Source organism: Anabrus simplex, chromosome 4 (genome assembly GCF_040414725.1).
Source record: "Anabrus simplex isolate iqAnaSimp1 chromosome 4, ASM4041472v1, whole genome shotgun sequence".
Taxonomy (NCBI): domain Eukaryota; kingdom Metazoa; phylum Arthropoda; class Insecta; order Orthoptera; family Tettigoniidae; genus Anabrus; species Anabrus simplex.
Genome location: NC_090268.1, coordinates 134,868,593 through 134,890,148, shown reverse-complemented (window position 1 = coordinate 134,890,148; position 21,556 = coordinate 134,868,593). Strand labels below are relative to the sequence as shown.

The window sequence follows — 21,556 nt, the reverse complement described above, 5'->3', positions numbered from 1 at the left end:
GAGGAGAAGTGGGAAACCATAAAAACCACTTCGAGGACGGCTGAGGATGGAATCGAAGCACTCTCTACTCAGTTGACATCCCGAGGCTGAGTGAATGTCGTTTCAGCCCTCGTATCACTTTTCAAATATCGTGGCAGAGCCGGGAATCGAACCCAGGCCTGCGGGGGTGGCAGCTAATCACACTAACACCTACACAACAGAGGCGGACTCTACTTGTACTATTAAGTTAAAATGTTACGAAATGTATCTATTTATAAAAATGGACGTATGTGTGGAAATGACGCATCTCCTTCTAAACCACTGGAATAATTTCAAACAAACAATGTACTCCTATTACCTGCTATATGGAGAGCACCATGGGGGTAAGCCTTCCTTAGCCCCCTTATGGGATTATTTATAAAAATATCGACAATAGTGTCGAATCAATTGTTTTCGGGGTCCCTGAATTGAAGTGACACTTCCAATTTTTTGAAGCCAAAGTTCAGCCCACTTTGGGGTGGGGGGAGAGGATGGAATGAGATATTAAAAAATCCAAAATAGTATCCAATCCATAGTTACCTGGCTCGCTGAGATGAATAGTGACACTCCCGATTTTTAAAGTCAAAATTCATCCCCCTTTGGGGGCCCCGAGGGGGCGTGAAATATAAACATAATGTCGAATCCATAGTTTTCGTGGTCACTGAGATGAGTAGCGACACTTGAGATTTTTTATAGGTGCACGTTTTGTCCCCTTTGTGGTAGCTGGTGAGGGGAATGGGCTGAGATATCAAAATAATTGAAAATAGTGTCGAATCCCTAGTTTTCGAGTTTAGGGATGTATGTGTGAAATTTCCCTTAGCTGTCAACTAAATTGATACAAATATTACTTGCTATCTGTGAAAAATGCTTATTGGGGCAAGGAACCCCTGTACAGAGGAGAGGGTGAAATATAAATATAACTAAAAACGACTGATATTACTGTCAAACCACAGTTTTCAGGACTACTAGAGCGTTTTCTGCTAAACTTTGTACACACATGACTTAATATCAAGAGACTAACCAAGGCATAAAACACCCCTAGCCCTCTTAGGGTGAGTTATAAAAGTCGAAAAAGATTTCGGATACGCTGAGATGAATAGTGATGCTCCGGAGTTTTTTCAAGTCCAAGTTCAGCTCCCTTTGGCATTAGGGGTGGGAAAGGGGGAAAATAAAATTTCCAAATGACCAAGATTGCGCGTAGCTCTCAACTAAAACTGATGCAAGTATGACTTACTATCTGTAAAAAATACCTTGGGGGGGGGGGTAAAGACACCTAGCCTCCTAGAGTAGTGGTAAAATGTAAAAATAACCGATTAGTACAGATATTTGTGTCAGATACATAGTTTTCGGGGTCGCTGTGATGAACTGTGACACTCTGGATGCTGTTGAAGGTAGTTTATTCCCACTTGACAGGAGGGGGGGGGGGGGGGAGAACTGGTGAAGAAGAGAAAATGTCCGAAGTGACCGAGGTTAAAGAGGTATGTGTATATGTTCTAGCATACCTCTCAATCAAACATGGTACACATGTGACTTACTATCTGGAGAAAATTGCTACGGGGGTAAGATACCCCTAGAATCTTTAGGGGCGGAGGTGAATTACAAAACAGAAAACAGAAAGAGTGGTGAAATATAAAAATAGTATACAACGACGAATATTAATGTACAATTCATTGTTTTAGATGTCGCCGAGGTGAATAATGACATTCAGGATGTCGTTGAAGTCAATTTCAGCCCCCATCGGCATTGAGCTAAGAAGTGGTGGAAAAGAAAATGTCCAAGATCAACGAAATTATGGATGTAGGTATGCACCTTTCAGAAGAGCGCACACAAAAAATTGGTACACATATGACTTACTGTCTGAAAAAATACTGGTGCGGTTAAACAAATCTAGCACTCCTAGAGGGGGGAATGACACATAAAAATAAATAAATAATAAGGTCACTGAGTTGAACTGTGACACTCTGGATGGTTATGTCGTATTTAAGCCGCAATCAGTATGGAGGTTGAGAAGGGCGAAAATTAATGTAAAAATAACCAGATTATGGATGCATGTGTGTATGATCCAGAATAGCTCTCAACGAAACCTGGTACGCACATGACCTACCATCTGGAAGAGAAATACTATGGAGAGGAAACATCCCAATCCCCGCTGGAGGTGGGTAATGGGAAGGGAGAGGATGTCAGGTAAAACAATGGATAATAACCGATATTAATGTCGAATCCATTGTTTATGTGTCGCTGAGACGAATTGTAACACACTGGATACCGTGTAAGTCCACGTTCGGCCTTCATTTGGACGGGGACTAAGAGGGGCTTAAAGCTAAATAGTCTAAAATGACCGAGATTAGTGTTGAATCCACTGCTTTTGAGGTCGCAAAGCTGATTGGTGACAGTCTTAATGACAGTTGGAATCGTGAACATCATATATATATAGCGTGACAGGTAAATACACATAGTTATCACGTATTAGGGACAAATTTTCACTCGAAAATTAAATATTCTAAAACTTGAAATCGAACACATCTAAATAAATCTAAAACTACGCAATATATCGTAAAATATCAATCAACATCGCCATAATGAATTCTATAAAAATTGACTTCCCACATAACCAACTGATAATACAAATCTTAATGGTAGAAATTCCAAAACTATCCGAGCAACGCCGGGTACTACAGCTAGTTTACAATAGTATTCATCTGTTAAGATTCCGTGCGATCTTTCTTCTGTAATATACTCCTACATGACTCTTTAATATTTTTAAATATTAATTCATAATATCGATTTATATTAGCACCAGGCTTGTGTTTCATAAAACTCCTTTCAATACTTTCATATATGTTTTTTCCCTTCTACTGGGTTTTTTCGTAAAACTTTTTTATAAGAAACTATTTTTACGTCACGCAGAGCCTTTCCCTTCATCTCCCCTTCTCGATTACGACTTTCTCTATAATGCCGGCTCACAAGAATTTAATTATTAAAATCTTCATGCAAAATGTAAATCATAATATAACTTGTAACTACGTTTCCAAAATTACAATTATTGTATATCTATCATATGTATATAACAAGCAAAGCACTTATTTAAATATGAAGCGAAGAGACGTCATCTTTCAAATCGTTGTATGTTATGTCCTCACCCCGTAGGCTGATTAGATTCTCAACAGCTCCGCCATTTTCTGTCATAGATGTCATAGACATCACTGAAGAGGCGTACTAGGGAAGTGAGGAATGAGGTATTTTCCCTTTGGTTTCCTCACTGAGGCAGAAATTGCTATTCCTGTCAGTCTGCCAATCCCACCGAAACTGACCCTATGAGTAACATTTTCACACCATTCACAGCAGGGACTGGCTGCAGAAGGAATGGTATTACTAGCATTGCTCATACCTCACTCACTGTCACATTGTCAAAGCCAAGGATAATAATGAGACAGATTAATGCAAGTAGAAAAATTCTGTAGCTCATACCAGAAGACAAAACATAGTGCATTGTAAACACTAGGCACCCCCAGCAGAGGCATTTAAAATCATTTTTAATCAATAAAAATGAATAAACTCCAACTGTACTGTCACTCTACGTACCTATGATGGTAATGTCTGCTGCTCATTTTTCCTGTCATTCCATCGCTTACTGTAGGTGTTTCTTTATTTCTTTGTTTGTTTTTTGTTTGTTTGTTTATTTGTTTGTTTGTTTGTTTCTTGCCAGTGAGCGTACTTTTAAGTAAATAACATTTCATTTACAAATGGGGTTCAGTAGTTCACTACTTGTGAATGTTAAACCAAAATAGACAGTCGGTCAGTTTCTTGCTATGCCTAAATAGCTTATTCACCGAGATATAATTTCACTGCCTGGGACGCTAGACATTTAAATCTGGACATGATGTGAAAAAAGTGACAAATTCCCATAATATTTCACATTCCACCAATACCTTTGTGTAAATGCGGCCAGTATCCAGTATTCGGAAGGTAGTAAATTCCAACCCCACTGTCGGCATCCCTAAAGATGGTTTTCCGTGGTTTACCATTTTTACACCAGGCAAATGCTGGGGCTGTACCTTAATGAAGGCCATGGCCGCTTCCTTCCTACTCCCAGCCCTTCCCTGTCCCATCGTCGCCACAAGACCTATCTGTGTCGGTGCGAGGTAAAGCAACTAGCAAAAAAAAAACATCCTTTGTGTATCTCCCGACACAAAAAATGACGGACTAGAAGTTTTGTAAGTACGTACGGCCGGAAGGAAAGACCACGTTATCATAGACATTTCTTGGCCAGTTAGTATGATACGGTATATCTTCACTTTTTCAGTAAGATGGTGAACTTATACGTTATTATAGCACGTTTAGAACAATTTGAAATAACAAAAATCAAGTGAGCCGTGCGGTTTGGGTCGCGTAGCTGTGAGCTTGCATTCGGGATATAGCGAGTTCGAACCTCTCCGTCGGCAACCTTAAATATACTTTTCCTTAGTTTCTCCATTTTTACACGAGGTACATGCTGGAGTTGGACCTTAATTAAGGTCATGATGTTCTCCTAGATCTTCACCATGAAATTTGTCAGAGTCAGTGTGACGTAAAACGAATAGAAAGAACTCCTCATTCGACAAATGTTAAACATTTATCTGTGTGGTGGGACCTTCATAGAAGTAAGGATTGATGACAAGGTTATCAAGAATCTCACACAAAATCTCAGTGAGCAGCGTTTCTGAAAATGCACAATTCTCATCCATTTATGGTTTTCAGGGGCCTAATAATGCATATTGTGCCTATTAAGATGTTCAGTGCTTGGGAATGTTGCTTCTTCTGAAAACAATATGATTGTTAAGAAAGAACCATTCTGTGCACTAACGTTAAGTAACAATTCACAAAAACGAAGAAAAACAACTCTAACATGAAAATCTCTTTCTGTGAGGTCTTGATTAAAGCGCATGTAATAACGATTGTAATTCTGCTGCTTTAGTAACGGCTAAACTTAAGTGCGCTGTCTTCGGCCAATTCACATTGACTTATCTACGAACTTAATACCATGGATATGTTTTTGGGCTGGGGTCTATCTGGAATTAGCGTAAGCAATTTTGCGTAGAAAAAAAACCTATACCGTAACCAGGCAACCAGTGTACGTCATATGAATAGAAGAACTGCGCCATTTTGGTGTATGGAAAGGCATATTTTTGGAATATATTGATGTTGGACGTATTAGACCTTTAAACAAAGCAATGACGAATAATTTTAACGGAAAAACATTAATTAAAATTCTGAACTCTGCTGAAGGAAGATACATTATTTATTTCTATTTATCGGAACATATAAAACATACAAAAAATATACGTATATTGTTATCCAAGACCATAGCACAAGACAAGGTATACATACATACATATTTCCATACAAGTGTCGGCTCGGTTATTAGAAATAAATAACATTTTGTTGGAGTGAAAGGATTTATTAATTATCGGTACCCCTTCCATGTAGTAAGAGGCTACTAAGAGGGGAACAACCAAATAATATGTACTCGTTCTCTCGTCTTCTAAGCCCCCAAACATATCCATGATTCTATGTTTTCCATGTAGCGAAAAAATTCACATATATCTATAGCATTTGTGTCAGTCACACCACGAACCTGCTACGCAGGCGTAGCAGGGGGAGAGGTGATACTCCCACGTGGCGCGTCCCAGGTGGCGGATAGGGGGGTCCTAACCGGCTTGCCGGCGGACTTGAGGGAAATAAAATACCTCTCGCGGACCAAACACACACCCCCTGTGGGTGGGGGAGGCTGACGAATAATACACCCACGGTATCCCCTGCCTGTCGTGCGAGGCGACTAAAAGGGGCGACCAAGGGATGAATGAATTAGAACCATGAAACTACTCTTGATTCGTACCATCATGCGGGGAACACCATGGGTTGCATGTACTTGCGAGTAGTATCACTAATATGGTACGAAATATGTTTGTGATTCGTTGCAGTAAAAAGCCTGGCCTGGTGGATTCCAGTACCCGTGCGTTGTACCCATTTGGGCAACACCGCGGGTCTGGGCGTAGCCTGTGAGTTGTACCACTATATGAGCGACACCGTGGGTCTGCGTTGCCTGTGATTAGTACTCACTATGTGCGGAACACCACGGGGCCCTTGGGACCGGCACCCGTGACTAGTACCCTAGGTGAGGAAACTCATCGGTTTGCGTTGGCTGTAAGTGGCGCCATTGTGTGCGAAACACCATAGGTCTGCGTTACCTGTACGAAGTACAGTACTTGTGAGTAGTACCATCTTTTGTGGAACACCGTGAGTCTTCGCTACTTCTGATTAATACCCCAACATGACACATACCATGGTTCTATTTTACTCGCGACATGTACCATTCTGTGGGGCCTGAGACGTGGATTTTGCACCCCCTTTAGACACCAAGCATCTTTGTGCTTTATAAGTGGTTCCTTGGTCGGTAATAATGTTATTTTCGTTCTCTATTGAATCCGATCCACTGGTTTTTGTTTTTGTTTGTTTGTTTTGTGTTTTGTTGGGTTCCTGTCCATCCATTCATTCTTCATGACATTTTTTATTTTTATTTTGGTCAGTGGATGCCTTTGTAATTTTTGTTCTTTCAATTCGTACCATTAGGGGCCGATGACCTTCGATGTTAGGCCCCTTAAAACAACAAGCATCATCATCATCATGTGTCAGTCACATTTGATTTCATCTAGTGAACTGTACACTTTAGGTACATATGTATCTGTATTTCCAGTCGTTAAAGTTACATATTTGACATTTTCATGCCATACATTTCATTGAATACTCCGAACACATATCGATAATTTCTCCTGCATTCATCTAGTACTAAAATCACATTTATCACTCACTATATCAATAACTGCCATATTTTTGAACCTGGAAGAGCCACAGTACATAACACACATGGCCAACTACATACCTTGAGAGTTCAGGTGGCTTGAAACCAAAATATTCATATTCTTCCTTTCTATGGTCTATTTTATATTAAGTTCATGAATTTTAGGCCGAGTAACCTGAGTTAAAACCGCTCAACAATTCACTTTCGAATAAATGATTTTAAGTTGCTTCATTATTGAGGATAACCAGAATACTAAAATGTATTGTCAAGGTTGTCCGGCCCCGTCGTGTAGGGGTAGCATGCCTGCCTCTTACCCGGAGGCCCCGGTTTCGATTCCCGGCCAGGTCAGGGATTTTTCTCTCGACCTGATGGCTGGTTTGTGGTCCACTCAGCCTACATGATTAGAATTGAGGAGGTATCTGACGGTGAGATGGCGGCCCCGGTTTCGAAAGCCCAGAATAACGGCGGAGAGGATGCGTCGTGCTGACCGCACGGCCCCTCGTAATCTGCAGGCCTTCGTGCTGAGCAGCAGTCGCTGGGCAGGCCAAAGCTCTTTCAAGGGCGTTAAGTGCTGTGGGGTTTGGTTTGGATTGTCAAGGTTCCATTTAAAATTGTGAATGTCCGCCCCGCTACCACATAAGTTTTCCCGGCAAAATATTGCCCATATCGCAGTTAGAAATGCCCCTTCCACCAAATAACATTTGTAAGACAAATCATTCGTTTCTCATCTATTCATTTAAGAGATATTCGCTTGTAAGTCCGTATATGAGACCGCCAGTATACAAAATATACGTATATTGTTATGCAAGACCATAGCACAAGACGAGGAATACACTTTTGCACACTAATATTTCCATACAAGTATCGGCTCGGTTCTTGGTAATAAAAGCGTCTTCTGTCAATTTCCTATTATTATTATTATTATTATTATTATTATTATTATTATTATTATTATTATTATTATTATTATTATTATTATTATTATGTCCGACTCGTTGACTGAACGGTCAGCGTACTGGCCTTCGGTTCAGAGGGTCCTGGGTTCGATTCCCGGCCGGGTCGGGGATTTTAACCTTAATTGGTTAATTACAATGGCACGTGGGCTGGGTGTAGTATATGTGTTGTCTTCATCATCATTTCATCCTCATCACGACGCGCAGCTCGCCTAAGGGAGTCAAATAGAAAGACGTGCACCTGTCGAGCCTAACCCGTCCTGGGATATCCCGGCACTAAAAGCCATACGACATTTCATTTCATTATTATTATTATTATTATTATTATTATTATTATTATTATTATTATTACCGGGCGAGTTGGCCGTGGCTGTGAGCTTGCATCCGGGAGATAGTAGGTTTGAGCCTCACTATCGGCAGCCCTGAAGATGGTTTTCTGTGGTTTCCCATTTTCACACCAGGCAAATGCTGGGGCTGTACCTTAATTAAGGCCACGGCTGCTTCCTTCCAACTCCTAGGCCTTTCCTATCCCATCGTCGCCATAAGACCTATCTGTGTCGGTGCGACGTAAAGCCCCTAGCAAAAAAAAAAATATTATTATTACGGAAGAGACTACTTTAATCAAATACTTCCGGTGCAAGGTTTATTTTATAGACTTACGAGGGTTAAGCCTCAGAAGTGGTGGGTTATATTTGCAGAACTTGCAGGAATAGCAGGAGGTAATCTGGGGAAAGAGGATTACGACAGGAGCTGCTATTCTCTGTCGGTCCCGCTGGCTTTAAACTTTCACCCAAGGTCAGCTACCGTTCAAGATAGTAATGGAAGGTTTTAAAAATTCAGTATTTTCACAGCACCATTACTTTCAATTGTGTTCTACCAGCAGACACGCTACTGATGTTTTAATAAAGAAATCTCTTGCGGATTGTTTTCACCTCACCTCGCTGCGGTTACACACCCCAGAGCTTTACATTATTTGTTCACAGTTCTCGCGTCCAAGTGGTGTACATAGGATAAACCGGGAAATTTTAATAATGATTTTCATTCTACAGAATTGCTACTTGTTGCAGCTGGGCCGATATACAACTACTGTACAGTGAACAAGTTCGTGGACTGGCGCCTACAGTCAAGGCAACGCATTGTACACCTATGTACGTCCGACAGTCAATATATTCACGGACGGCGCTAAGAGTTCAAGGATTATGTAGTTTTTTACCTGCATTTCCGCGTCTTTTTCCCGTCGTGGTGATCCGCACGATTTAGACTTGATCATCTCACACGTTTCGCTAGCGGATTTGCCTAGTTTTTGGTAGAACTTGAAATTTTCCGTTGCTCAAACTAAGACGTTCCCAAGTCTCGGCGGTGACATTAAACTACCCTTCGCAATAGACAACGTAGTTCTGTTTGTGCTGTATGCGCGCAACCACCTCTAGGTGGGACTAGCAAAGAACTGTCATGGGAACATTCTGTGGTGCAAAATCTCCGCTGTAGTGCACCACACCGACAGTAGACGGCCAGTCCACGAACTCAATGACTCTACTACGCATTAAGGGACTGAATGAAACCGGGTAGTTTGACCTAAATTTAATGCTGTGGTATAGCAGTGGGCATACTTGCTTCCTGCCCGGTAGTTCATGGTTTGAATATTTGTGATTGTTAACGTTTTTACAGGAAACACAGCAGAATAATTATCCTTGAACCTCTGTGATTGGGGGCAGTAGAATACATCCACGGTATCCCCTGCCTACCATAAGAAGTGCCTTAATGAAAGACCAGCGGTCTCTCGATGAGGACGGTAGAATACGTCCACGGTGACTGAAAGGGGGGATAAGTAGCTCTCAACTTCGATCGTAGTTTGGTGACCATGGTTCCCTAGCGTGAGCCTTGCATTTGCTTCCACTTACTTATGACAGGCTCCTCTCATTCACCTTTCCCTTTGGCCAGTTCTTTCCTAATCCCGACAGCATTAGGTTTTTGAGGCCCTTGGAGTATTTGTGGCCTTTTCTTTTCTTTCCCGATACCTTAATTTTTAGAAGTGACGGACCTCTTCATTTTCCCTGTAGGATGGTAGGATGTAGGATGGTTGCCCAGCTGTAAGCTACTTCCTCATAAAACAATAATCATCACCACCTCCAAAATTGATATGCCTCTGTGGATCAGTGGTAGAGTCTCGATCTTTGGATCCCAAGATAGAGGGTTCAAACCCGGCAGAGATAGTCGGATTTATGAAGGGCGGAAAAAAGTCATACGACACATAAAAGATCTCTGGTGACACATTTGGTGTTTACCCTACAAAGTTCATTAGAACTCAGCCGTAGACGCCCACGAGAGATTCGGTTTACGCTGCCATCTAGTAGACCTAGAATAAAACGGAGCGTCAAAATTGACGAGCAGACAGCGAGATGACGTCGAATTAAAAATAATCTGCACTCGGAAGCTGAGGCCATACGTTTATTATTATTATTATTATTATTATTATTATTATTATTATTATTATTACGGGGTTACCCGTGGAATGCAGAGGTGAAAGAAGGTGCGGGCTGGAATGGGTCTAACTACAAGGCCGAAAGATGAATTAAAATTTCAATAAAAGGTTATATTTTCGCAAGTAGAAAAACTTAACAAATTTCACATAGAATTTAAACAAATAACAACAACTCGACCACTATCCACTAATCAGGTACAAGGTATAATTTTACAAACGAACGCCCGAGTTTTGGAGTCTTTACAAGTTCTGGGCCTCGAGCCCCAATTACACAATCCTTGAGCTACTAGCCCCACTTTACCAAGAGACAGTCATTTGTTCAAAGGGCAGAAAACCCCTTCATTCAAGGAGCACTTGCTCCTAACTTTTAACCTCAAGCCTGCCAGAGGCACTTTTCAAACACAAGAAAGAGCTAACCCGCTCTCAATTTTTCGAGCCTATTAAAGGCAATACCAGACTTTTACACATGATTGCCATCAAGGCACAACTTACAATGAAACAGGGGTATCTAGTATCCAGCCTACTGGGCCTAAATAGAAAAATAACAGGTTAACTTAAATGGCCCTAAACGCAAAAAGAATGGAGGTGTGTATTAGCACTCCCAAATACCAGTTTTAAAACCTAAGAGGCACTAGGCCGTTGACACAGGGGCTATTCCCAAACTAGGGAGGTGACTCGTATAATAAAAATTTTAACACATTAAGGAAGAGTAGAAAATCGGTTATGAAAACGTAGTCACCTCAAATCAAAAAAAGAAGGGGTGCTCAAGAGGGTAAAGCACTCTCTATCCCCGTTTTACAGTTAAAGATATGTGAAGTTTTACAAAAGTGACGGCAAATTACATGATTCAAGATAGGTTACATGAGCTAGCGAGAAATAATTATGTTAAGTGGCCATTACCTTGTAGAAGAGCTGCTGCCGGATGAAAGGGGCGCTTCCCGCCTCCTGCTACACTTCCATACACTAGCACACTAGGCTAGATGTTGTTCGCGTGGCCAGGAGCCGTAAAATCAGCAGTTTTTATACACTCGGGGAAGATTCGAGACCTTTCATGAATAATTAAGACACACCCACTCAACTTTATTCGCTGGCTAAAAGTTACACATCAAAATTGAAGAAGAAGGACACGATTGGTCAAAAATTAATTATAGAAATTCTGGATTGGCTAATTTCAAAACTGGCGGAAAGAAAATATGTATATTGCCAACCCACAAATGAGGGAACGAAATTGAGTTATAGGAAAACTTATGAGTACAAAATATCTTCAAGAAAAGTACCTTCACTTCGCACCAGGGTGCATGATCATTGCTTTTTAGTAGAGACATCTATAAGAGAATGTCCACACTTCTTAATTAATGGAAAACAAAACATTTTGAACTCCGCACAGTATTGACAACTTTGTAATCACCAAATTTATGGTAGTGCCATCTTCTGAGAAAACTTATAAGTCGATACAGATGTTAAAGTTCAGAGTTTCTCCTGTAGAGGAGTACTTAATGGCGGAAAATTCAAATGTGCGGCGTACAGGTGTACCAGCCGGTACAATTATTATTATTATTATTATTATTATTATTATTATTATTATTATTATTATTATTATTATTATTTACAGTTGGTTTTACGTCGCACCGACACAGAAGAAATCATTCATCCAAAGTGGTTGATTGAAGAGTAAACTATTAGCTTACGTGAGGAACCTTGGTGACGATGGGACCGGAATGGGGCTGGGACTGGGAAGGAAGCGGCCGAGGTCTTAAGTAAAGTAAAGCCCCAACATTTTCCTGATGTTAAAATTTGAGAAACAACGTCCGTAAGTTTTAGTCTCGCCGCAGGCCCGAATGCCGTTGTTGTTCTCCAACTTATACCACCAAGCTTCTTACTGGAGCCACGTCTGCCATCACTTTGATGCTTTAAGTCCACTCTGATGCCCGAACCACTTGAGGGTGTTGTGCGAAAATGGCAATTCCTTTACATTTTTAAGCAAGGGAGCACCATGTTTTTAACTCCTCGTTTTTTAGCCTAGCTATGTGTTTTTGTTGTTTTTACCGAAACAAGTTCAAATCACGGAATTGCTTTCTCCGCAGTTTCTGCATTTCCTTTTATTATAAGTGCCGGATTTTATTCAGTGTATGCTCTTTTAACATTGTAATTACCAGGTTGAGTTGCTCAGATGGTTGGAGCGCTAGCCTTATGACCCCAACTTGGCACAAACCGGTGGTATTTGAAGGTGCTAAAATAACTCAGCCTGGTGTCGGTAGATTTAGTGGTACGTAAAAGAACGCCTGCGGGACTGAATTCCGGCACCTCGACGAATGCTAAAATCGTAAAAGTAGTTACTGGGACGGTAAGCCAATAACATTATTATTATTATTATTATTATTATTATTATTATTATTATTATTATTATAACATTGTAATTAGAATATTTTCAATGCTGAAAGGCCAGAAATAAAACTACTACGACAAAGCATCCCTGTTCTTCCACAGTCTCTATACTCTCTCGACCACACTTGTATTGATAGCTATCTGTACTTTAACTTAAAAATATAAATTTGCAGGAGAGGTGAAAATAGATAAAGATATTCACCATGTATACACCAAAGGAGATCACAAAAATAAACATACCGCAGGACTGTTATGTAAGCAGTGTGAACGCTGAATAAAATGTGTTGCTTGCCAGGGTGTTCACTCTGAACATTTCTGCTGTGATAAATGTTACCTCAAATGTTCGGTTTAATTCTGTCTCTACTCTGTATTTATATAAACGATATCCTTTTTTTGTCCGCAGGGGAACGAGTGGAATTGATATCGACTTGCGACGTGTAGACATCGATCAATGCCCACTACCCCCAGGAAGTACACAGCTCAACATCTTCGCGGCGTCTGACAAGTGTAAGAAGCGCACCACAAAGGTAAGAGATGAGTCCTTATCTGTGCAATTGTTATACATTTTTGAAGTCAATTACGTTGATCTGAAACGTCCAACTATTATGATCTGATTTGTTTAATGAAGAGCTATTCAGTACGGGCTCGACAGTGATGGGAAGAGTGCCAGGAAAAAATCGGGCTTGATTAATGTTAAGAATGAAGCCATGTTTACCCCCTGCGGGTGGGGGACACACATGCAGAATACACCCGCGGTATCCCCTGCCTGTCGTAAGAGGCGACAAAAAGGGGCGACCTTGGCGCGGACATGGATTGCGGTTGGTATAATGTGATGGACCTCCTGTGGATGGGAGAGGCTGAATACATCCATAGGTAATCCCTGCCTGTCGTAGAAGGCGACTTAAAGGGTCATGTGGCCATGGTCCCCTCTTTATTTTTTATTATTTTTCTGAGGGTCAGATGTAGACCATTCAAAATTTGATGTGCGTGCTGCCCGGCGATGGAGCTCCTATGTGTGCGACTACGCTCGAAAGCCCGTGCCAGCAAGCACCCAGGACGCGACGGGTGGGAGTATCATGTACCCGGGCAGTGGTATCCGCCTGACAACGCAGGTCCCCGCACAGCCGAATGCCAGAAGGACATATTATTATTAATTATTTTTATTTATTTTTTCTATATTTAGTGCTCTGTATACGCTATGGGGTACATGCTATTGCGGGTGACTGGAGGAACGGAGTCCTAGTGCTCGTTGCCTCAGTCATCCCGTATTAGGCATCGTTCAACATCGGACCCCGGGCAATACCTGCTATGACCAGGTGGGTATTGCCTTGGCTGCTTGGTTCGGCTACAGAGACCCCTGATCGGAGTGGGTGGCATTCGGGGAGGATACTTTCGGGATGGCGTCGAAACAACTTCCGCCAGCAACCTCGGGTAGTTCGCTACCCAAGTCTTTAACTTTGGATTCTCTAAGGGGGGCAACCCCTTGGGAACAGGCGCAGCGATTGAATTTGGGATCCAGCTTCCCTAGGTTCCTGGTTGCTACCAGAACCGATGGGCAGGACTTCAAGCTGGTTAAATCCATTCTATTCAGTAGATACATCGAAGGTGTATATGGCGAACTTGCGGACCTGAAGAAAATGCGCAACGGTGGTTTGCTACTGAAGACGAGCACTGCGCTCCAGGCCGATCAATTGCTTAAGTGTGACCATTTTGGCGACATCCCCGTCAAAGTGGAAGAGCACAAAACATTGAATCTGGTTCGTGGAGTTATTTTCCACCGTGATCTCGTCCTGAACACTGACGATGAATTGATGGAAGACATGAAGCACCGTGGCGTGACCCACGTCCGGCGTATCACACGCAAAGTCAACGGTGAAGACGTTGCCACGGGTGCGTTCATAGTCTCCTTCAAATTGTCAGTGTTGCCCGAGAAAGTCAAGGTAACAACCTATCGTTGCGATGTGAGGCCGTACATCCCGCCTCCTATGCGATGCTATCAATGCCAGAGATTCGGACACATGGTATCTCGTTGTTCGAATCCGTCAGTGTGTGGTACATGTGGGAAAGTAGCTCACGGCGCGGAGGAGTGTACACCTCCGTTCAAGTGCACTAACTGCTCTGGTCTTCATTCTCCTCGGGATCGGAATTGTCCGACCTATCTGAGCGAGAAGAAGATCCAGGAGATCAAGACCCTGGATGGTCTTTCCTACCAGGAAGCGCGCCGTAAGTTTAATTCTCTGAATGCACCGGCCAAGACACTTGACTTCAGCTTGATAGCACAGTCCCTGCCAGGTTCCTCATTTTCAACTGGAACACCTGCCCAGAAGTTCGCTGCGCCCAAGCCAAAGAGAACCAGCTCGAAGGTGGGTCCGTCCCGGCCTTCGACCACCAACATACCTGTGCCGGCTAGGAAACCTACGCCGGCACAACAGGGGAAGAAGACAACGTCTCCTTCCCTCACGCGGTCGGCGACAGCCGAGCCCAAGCCGGCGGAGGCGGCATCGTCGACCAGGGCTGGGAAACCACCTCCCAGCCCGTCTCAACAAGAATCGACTGTGGGGAAGAAGAGCGACCTTAGCAGGCGTTCTTCCACTTCTCCTACGAATGGGGCTTCACGCCCTCCACCCGGAGGGCCTGATTCCACGCCAGCGGGTCTTCCTCCTAGAAGACCTGCGCGCTCCACTCGTAAGAGGAAACCCCACCCCAAAACAACGTCGAAGAAATTGAAGGCATGCTTCACCTCGTCTAGTGACGGGGAGATGCACGTGGAGCATGAATCTCCATCCTCGGATGGGGAGGTGAGTGTAGGTTAGGTTAGGTGGCATTACGCTGCTCCTAACCTAAACCACAATAGTCCACACTTACATTATGGCACTGTTACAATGGAATTGTAACGGTTATGATAGGCATCTTGCCGAGTTGCGCCAGCTCATTAGCGAGTATTCGGCGAGTATAGTCTGTATCCAGGAAACAAATTTCCGACCTGGTCATCATACGGTACTGAGAAATTTTCGACTATACTCGACAGAACGACATTATGCTCACCGGGCTTCCGGTGGCGTTGGCATTTTTGTCCGTTCTGATACCTACAGCGAGGAGGTTCCACTACGAACCCCGCTGGAGGCAGTAGCTGTTCGCGTACCGCTGCCTGTCATAACTACAGTGTGTAATGTTTATTTTCCACCAGGTGAGGCTCTTAACATCAATGATGTCACTGATCTTCTAGATCAGCTTCCACCTCCCTTCCTCATGTTGGGCGATTTCAACGCCCATCACCCCATCTGGGGCTCTGAGTCACCTTGCCCCCGGGGAAGAGAGCTGGAAACATTAGTAACAGAGCTGGATTTATGTATTTTGAACACAGGGGAACCAACACACTTCAGTATACGTTACGGCACTTATTCTCGCATAGACGTAAGTCTGTGCAGCCGAACGTTGGTTCCGCTGTTTCGGTGGAACACACATCACGATCTTTGTGACAGTGACCATTTTCCCATAATTCTTACTTTGCTGAACCACAAATCCGTCGAGGCTCCCCCTCGATGGATTTTTAAACATGCTGATTGGCCAAAGTACACATCACTAGCTGTCTTTAACGACAAAATCAGGCGGACCGTAGGCGAGGAAATAACTTACATCACCCAGGTTATTCTTGCTGCTGCTGAGGAGTCCATTCCGTTCTACTCGGGGACTCCTCGCCGAAAGCTCGTTCCTTGGTGGAACGAAGACATCGCAGCAGCTATCAAAGAACGCCGTCGCGCTCACAAACATTACCGTAGACAGCCCACTGCGGCCAACTTGGTAACATTTAAGAAACTCCGCGCTAAGGCGCGAGTTCTTATTCGCCAAAGTAAGAAGGCTTCATGGGAGAGATATGTGTCGTCTATGACGTCACATACTCCATCATCTCAGGTGTGGACTAAGCTTCGACGTATTTCGGGTATCCAAGGATCATCTTCTGTACCGGGAATTTCCATTGCAGGCAATATCGTCACTGAACCCCTCCTGATTGCTGACCACCTCGCTAGTCATTTCGCGGATGTATCTGGCTCCGGGAATTACCATCCTGATTTCCTCGCTCTGAAGCGGGAGGCGGAACGTTCTCACCTTAGTTTTGCCTCTCAAGCTTCAGAGGACTACAACGTGCCCTTTACGGAGTGGGAACTCCGCAGCGCCCTAGCGCTTTGCAAGGACACGTCTCCTGGACCGGACAACATCCATAACCAGATGTTGAAACACCTTAGTGATGATAGTTTACTATATCTCCTTCGTGTGTTCAACCGAATCTGGATGGAGGGTGATTTTCCGTCTCAGTGGCGAGAGGGCATAGTTATTCCTGTCCTCAAGCCTGACAAAGATCCTAAGTATGCAGGAAGTTACCGACCGATTTGCCTTACAAACTGCCTGTGTAAGCTGTTTGAGAGGATGGTTAATCGCCGGCTTGTGTGGTGTCTGGAGAAACAAGGACTCTTGTCCGAGTACCAATGTGGATTTCGAGCCGCTCGATCCACCACTGACCACTTGGTACGGCTGGAAAGCTCTATCCAGGATGCGTTTCTCCGCAAACAGCACTTGGTGGCTGTTTTCTTTGACTTAGAGAAGGCTTATGACACCACATGGCGATATGGTATCCTTTCAGCCCTGCATCAATGGAGATTCCGAGGTAACTTGCCGGTATTTATTGCGAATTTTTTGTCCCTCCGTCTATTCCGTGTCCGAGTAGGGAGGACATATTCGCAATACCACGTTCAAGAAAATGGAGTCCCACAGGGATCGGTCCTTAGTGTCACTCTGTTCGCAATTGCCATCAACGGTATTGTTGCTGCTGCTGGTCCAGCAGTTATACCGTCGCTATATGTGGACGATTTTGCTCTGCACTATAGCTCGCGTAATATGGCAGTCGCAGAGCGACAATTACAACACGCTATTAGGAGGGTGGAGCAGTGGACCTTAGAACATGGCTTTCGGTTTTCTGCCGCAAAGACCTCCGTTGTCCACTTTTGTCGTCAACGTACTCTTCACCCCCATCCTGAGCTTTATTTAGACAACGTCGTTCTTCCAGTTGTTGACACTTACCGATTTCTTGGGCTCCTTTTTGACAGTAAATTATCGTGGGAGCCACACGTGCGGCAGTTAAAAGTGCGATGCACTAGGAAGCTTAATATCCTTAAGTTTCTTAGCAGCACTTCTTGGGGGGCTGACCGCACGGTGCTCCTGCGATTCTATCGGGCACACATTTTATCCCGGTTAGACTACGGCAGTGCAGCATATGGCTCCGCAAGACCAAGCGTTCTTGCGAAGCTGAACAGTATCCACCACAGCGGGGTTAGGTTGGCGACGGGAGCTTTTCGTACAAGCCCCATCGCTAGCCTGCTCGCTGAGTCTGGTATGCCGCCTTTACACCTGAGGCGCCAGCAACTTCTACTTACATATGCTGCAAATTTGCGACAGATGCCACTTCATCCAAGCTATCCTTGCGTGTTCAACAATGCCAACCGTTTGCTGTACGCTGCTCGTCCTCGAGCGACGCGGCCGGTTGGGATACGCTTGGATAGCATTTCCGAATTGTTTGACGTACCTTCCGTTCCTTGCCTTGTCAGACAACCAAGTGGGGTACCTCCGTGGGTCGTACGACGACCTGAAGTAATCCTGGATCTGCACACTGGCCCAAAGGAAAACACGGACCCTTCGATTTATCGGAGGCTCTTCCTGTCCGTTGTTGGCCGCTATCCAGGTTCAGTCGTCGTCTACACGGATGGTTCAAGGACAGATACGAAGGTGGGCTGTGCGTTCGTTGTTAACAATGATAGGTTCCTTTTTGCTCTTCCGGCAACCTGTAGTGTGTACACAGCAGAGCTCTATGCTATCTATGAAGCTCTGCGGTACGCACTGTACAATGAGCGCCGACACTTTCTTCTGTGTACCGACTCCTTGAGTTCGCTCCAGTCTATAGATACCTGTTTCCCTCGGCACCCTCTGGTGCAGCTAATCCAGGACCTGCTGGCCGGGTGTTGGGATGCTGGCACCAGAATCACGTTTCTGTGGCTCCCAAGCCACATGGGCATAGAGGGAAACGAGTTAGTAGATCAGGCTGCCAAGGAGGCAGTTACACTGCCCCCGTTGCCTTTCCAGGTTCCAGTAAGTGATATTCGCTCCCAGCTGCGACATCTTGTTATGTCCCATTGGGAGATGGAGTGGCAGGCCATTCCACTTCCCAATAAGCTGAGAGCGATAAAAGGAACAACGAAGGTATGGAGGACTTCCCTTCGGGCTTCGCGGAGGGAAGCCGTGGTATTATGTCGTCTTCGGATCGGCCATGGTATCTTGACTCACTTGCATCTTTTGAAAGGAGAACCCCCTCCGGTGTGTACCTGCGGCGACCATCTTACCGTGGTACACATCCTTACGGAGTGTGTGGACCTGGTCGATCTGCGCCGTAGTCTTAACCTTCCGAGTACTATCTCCCTTATCTTGCGTGATGACGAGCAGTCAGCAGACCTCGTCGTCCGCTTTATGAGGGATAGTGGACTGTTTTCTCGTGTGTGATGCTGTCCTTTGTCCTTGTGTGTTTTGTGTCACTTTCGCTGTTATCCTATTGACTTAATTTTAGTTTGTGTTGCGTATTTTAATGTGTTATTTTAACGTCTCTCGTAAATTATGTACTACCAGGCAATGCCTTATTCTTTTGGTTTCCTGTAGATTCTCTTAATTTATTCGAAAATAAGGCATTGCGTATTAGATCCACTGATTGTTTTAATCTCACCCTCATTTTTCTCCATCATTTTTTTTTAAAACTCTAGTCAGTGGATATGTTTTTTAAAATTTTAACATCATCTCTCATGTCGTTTATCTCATTCCATTAGGGGCCGATGACCTTCGATGTTAGGCCCCTTTAAACAACAAGCATCATCATCATCATCGAAGCCATGTTTTCCAGTGTTGACTTAGTTAAATGTAACACAGGCTTTTACGTCTGTCAAACACACAGCAAATACAATGTAAATTAAAACACTATAAACATATCTGTAAAATACACACTAACATACATACATACATACACTAACATATGTTAGTGTGTATTTTACAGATGTGTTTATAGTGTTTTAATTTAGATTGTATTTGCTGTGTGTTTGACAGACTTAAAAGCCTTTGTTACATTTGATTAATGTTAACTGAGAAATATTTTGGTCAATTACAGATTAATTTTTCCAACAAGTAATGAGTAAAATTACAATTATATTTACAATTACATCACAGTATGTTAGTCGTAAGGAGATCACTGACTTTATGCTTTGCATGAGGCTGGAATGATATGAAAGATTGAAAGGAAAATATGCTGCTTCATGTTAGGTGTGATAGGGCTTCCGAGGAGGTGGTCGCATTGTCCCCGTTCCCTCATAATGATCCAGCCAGTGATATTCACTCTCAGCTGAGTCGTTAGGCTTTGTCCTATTGGGAGATGGAGTGGCAGGGCACTCCATCTCCCAAATCAGCTGAGAGCGATAAAAGGAACTATGAAGGTATGAAAGACTTCCCTTCTGGCTTCTCGGAGAGAATGAGTGGTATTATGTCGTCTTCGGATCGGCCACGTTATAGTAACGCACTCTTATGTACTGAAAGTAGAACCGTGTCCGGTGTTCTCTTAGGGCGATAATATTACCATGGTACACATCGTTACAGAGTGCGTGGACCTGGCCGATTTGCACCGTAGTCTAAAACTTCCGAATACCATCTGCCTCATCCTACGAGGTGACAAGCAATCAACAAGCCTCGTCATCCATTCTATGAGGGATAGTGGCCTGTTTCATCGTGTATAGAAGTGTACTTTCTACGCGTTTTCTAATTTTAATTTTATTGTTAACTACATACTTTTCTCTTGACTCTGTTTTTTGTATTTTTATGTGTTTTACAACTTTCATCTTGAATGATATATATATATATATGATTGCACTTCAAGGCAATGCCTTATTCTACCTCAAAATATGTTCTCTCTAATTGTATCATAAAATAAGGCATTTCGAAAGATATCCACTCATTATTTTAAATTCATAATCATTTTTCATCAGCGTTTGTTTTAAATTCTAGTCCGTGGATACTTGTTAAAATTTGAATTATCGTTACGTTTCCTTCTACCTTATACCATTAGCGACCGATGACCTAGATGTTCGGCCCCTTTAAATAACAATCATCGTCATCATCATCTTTATATGTTGGTTTTTTGGGCATAGAGGCCATAAGTGGCTACCATTACTAGGTGAGACTTAACATGATATCTCAGAATTTGCGAAATTAGCTTTTCCATCATTTGTATTTTAGCTAATGAGTTTTATTATTTCAAATTTGTCATTTATTTTACAAATAAAATACAGTCCAAACCGTATATTACGACATCGCTGTAACAATATATTGGATATAACAGCGACATCTAATGGTCCCGTCTGAATTCTATATAAACACTGTATTTAAATATCGCATAGTATGACGTCGCTTATTACGACATATGTATAAAAGGACGTTTCTAATAACATTTACCGAGCTCGATAGCTGCAGTCGCTTAAGTGCGGCCAGTATCCAGTATTCGGGAGATAGTAGGTTCGAACCCCACTGTCGGCAGCCCTGAAAATGGTTTTCCGTGGTTTCCCATTTTCACACCAGGCAAATGCTGGGGCTGTACCTTAATTAAGGCCACGGCCGCTTCCTTCCCACTCCTAGCCCTTTCCTGTCCCGTCGTCGCCGTAAGACCTATCTGTGTCGGTGCGACGTAAAACAACTAGCAAAAAAAAAAAATCTAATAACATTTTCGGAGAAATGTATCGGCTATTAACGTCCAATAATGTTTTTCTGTTACGTATTTGGGAATTGCTGACAACAAGGTAACGC

General features: G+C 43.2%; 1 protein-coding gene across 1 annotated transcript in view; it reads left to right on the top strand.

Moving 5' to 3' along the window:
* Positions 1-21,556, top strand: part of LOC136872503 (probable G-protein coupled receptor CG31760) — a 991,355-nt gene that overhangs the window by 24,274 nt on the left and 945,525 nt on the right. The window contains exons 2-3 of the mRNA XM_067146311.2: positions 1,698-1,815; positions 13,080-13,203. Coding sequence (XP_067002412.2) covers positions 1,814-1,815; positions 13,080-13,203 — 126 coding nt within the window. The 5' untranslated portion in view covers positions 1,698-1,813. The remainder of the gene's footprint in view (positions 1-1,697; positions 1,816-13,079; positions 13,204-21,556) is intronic.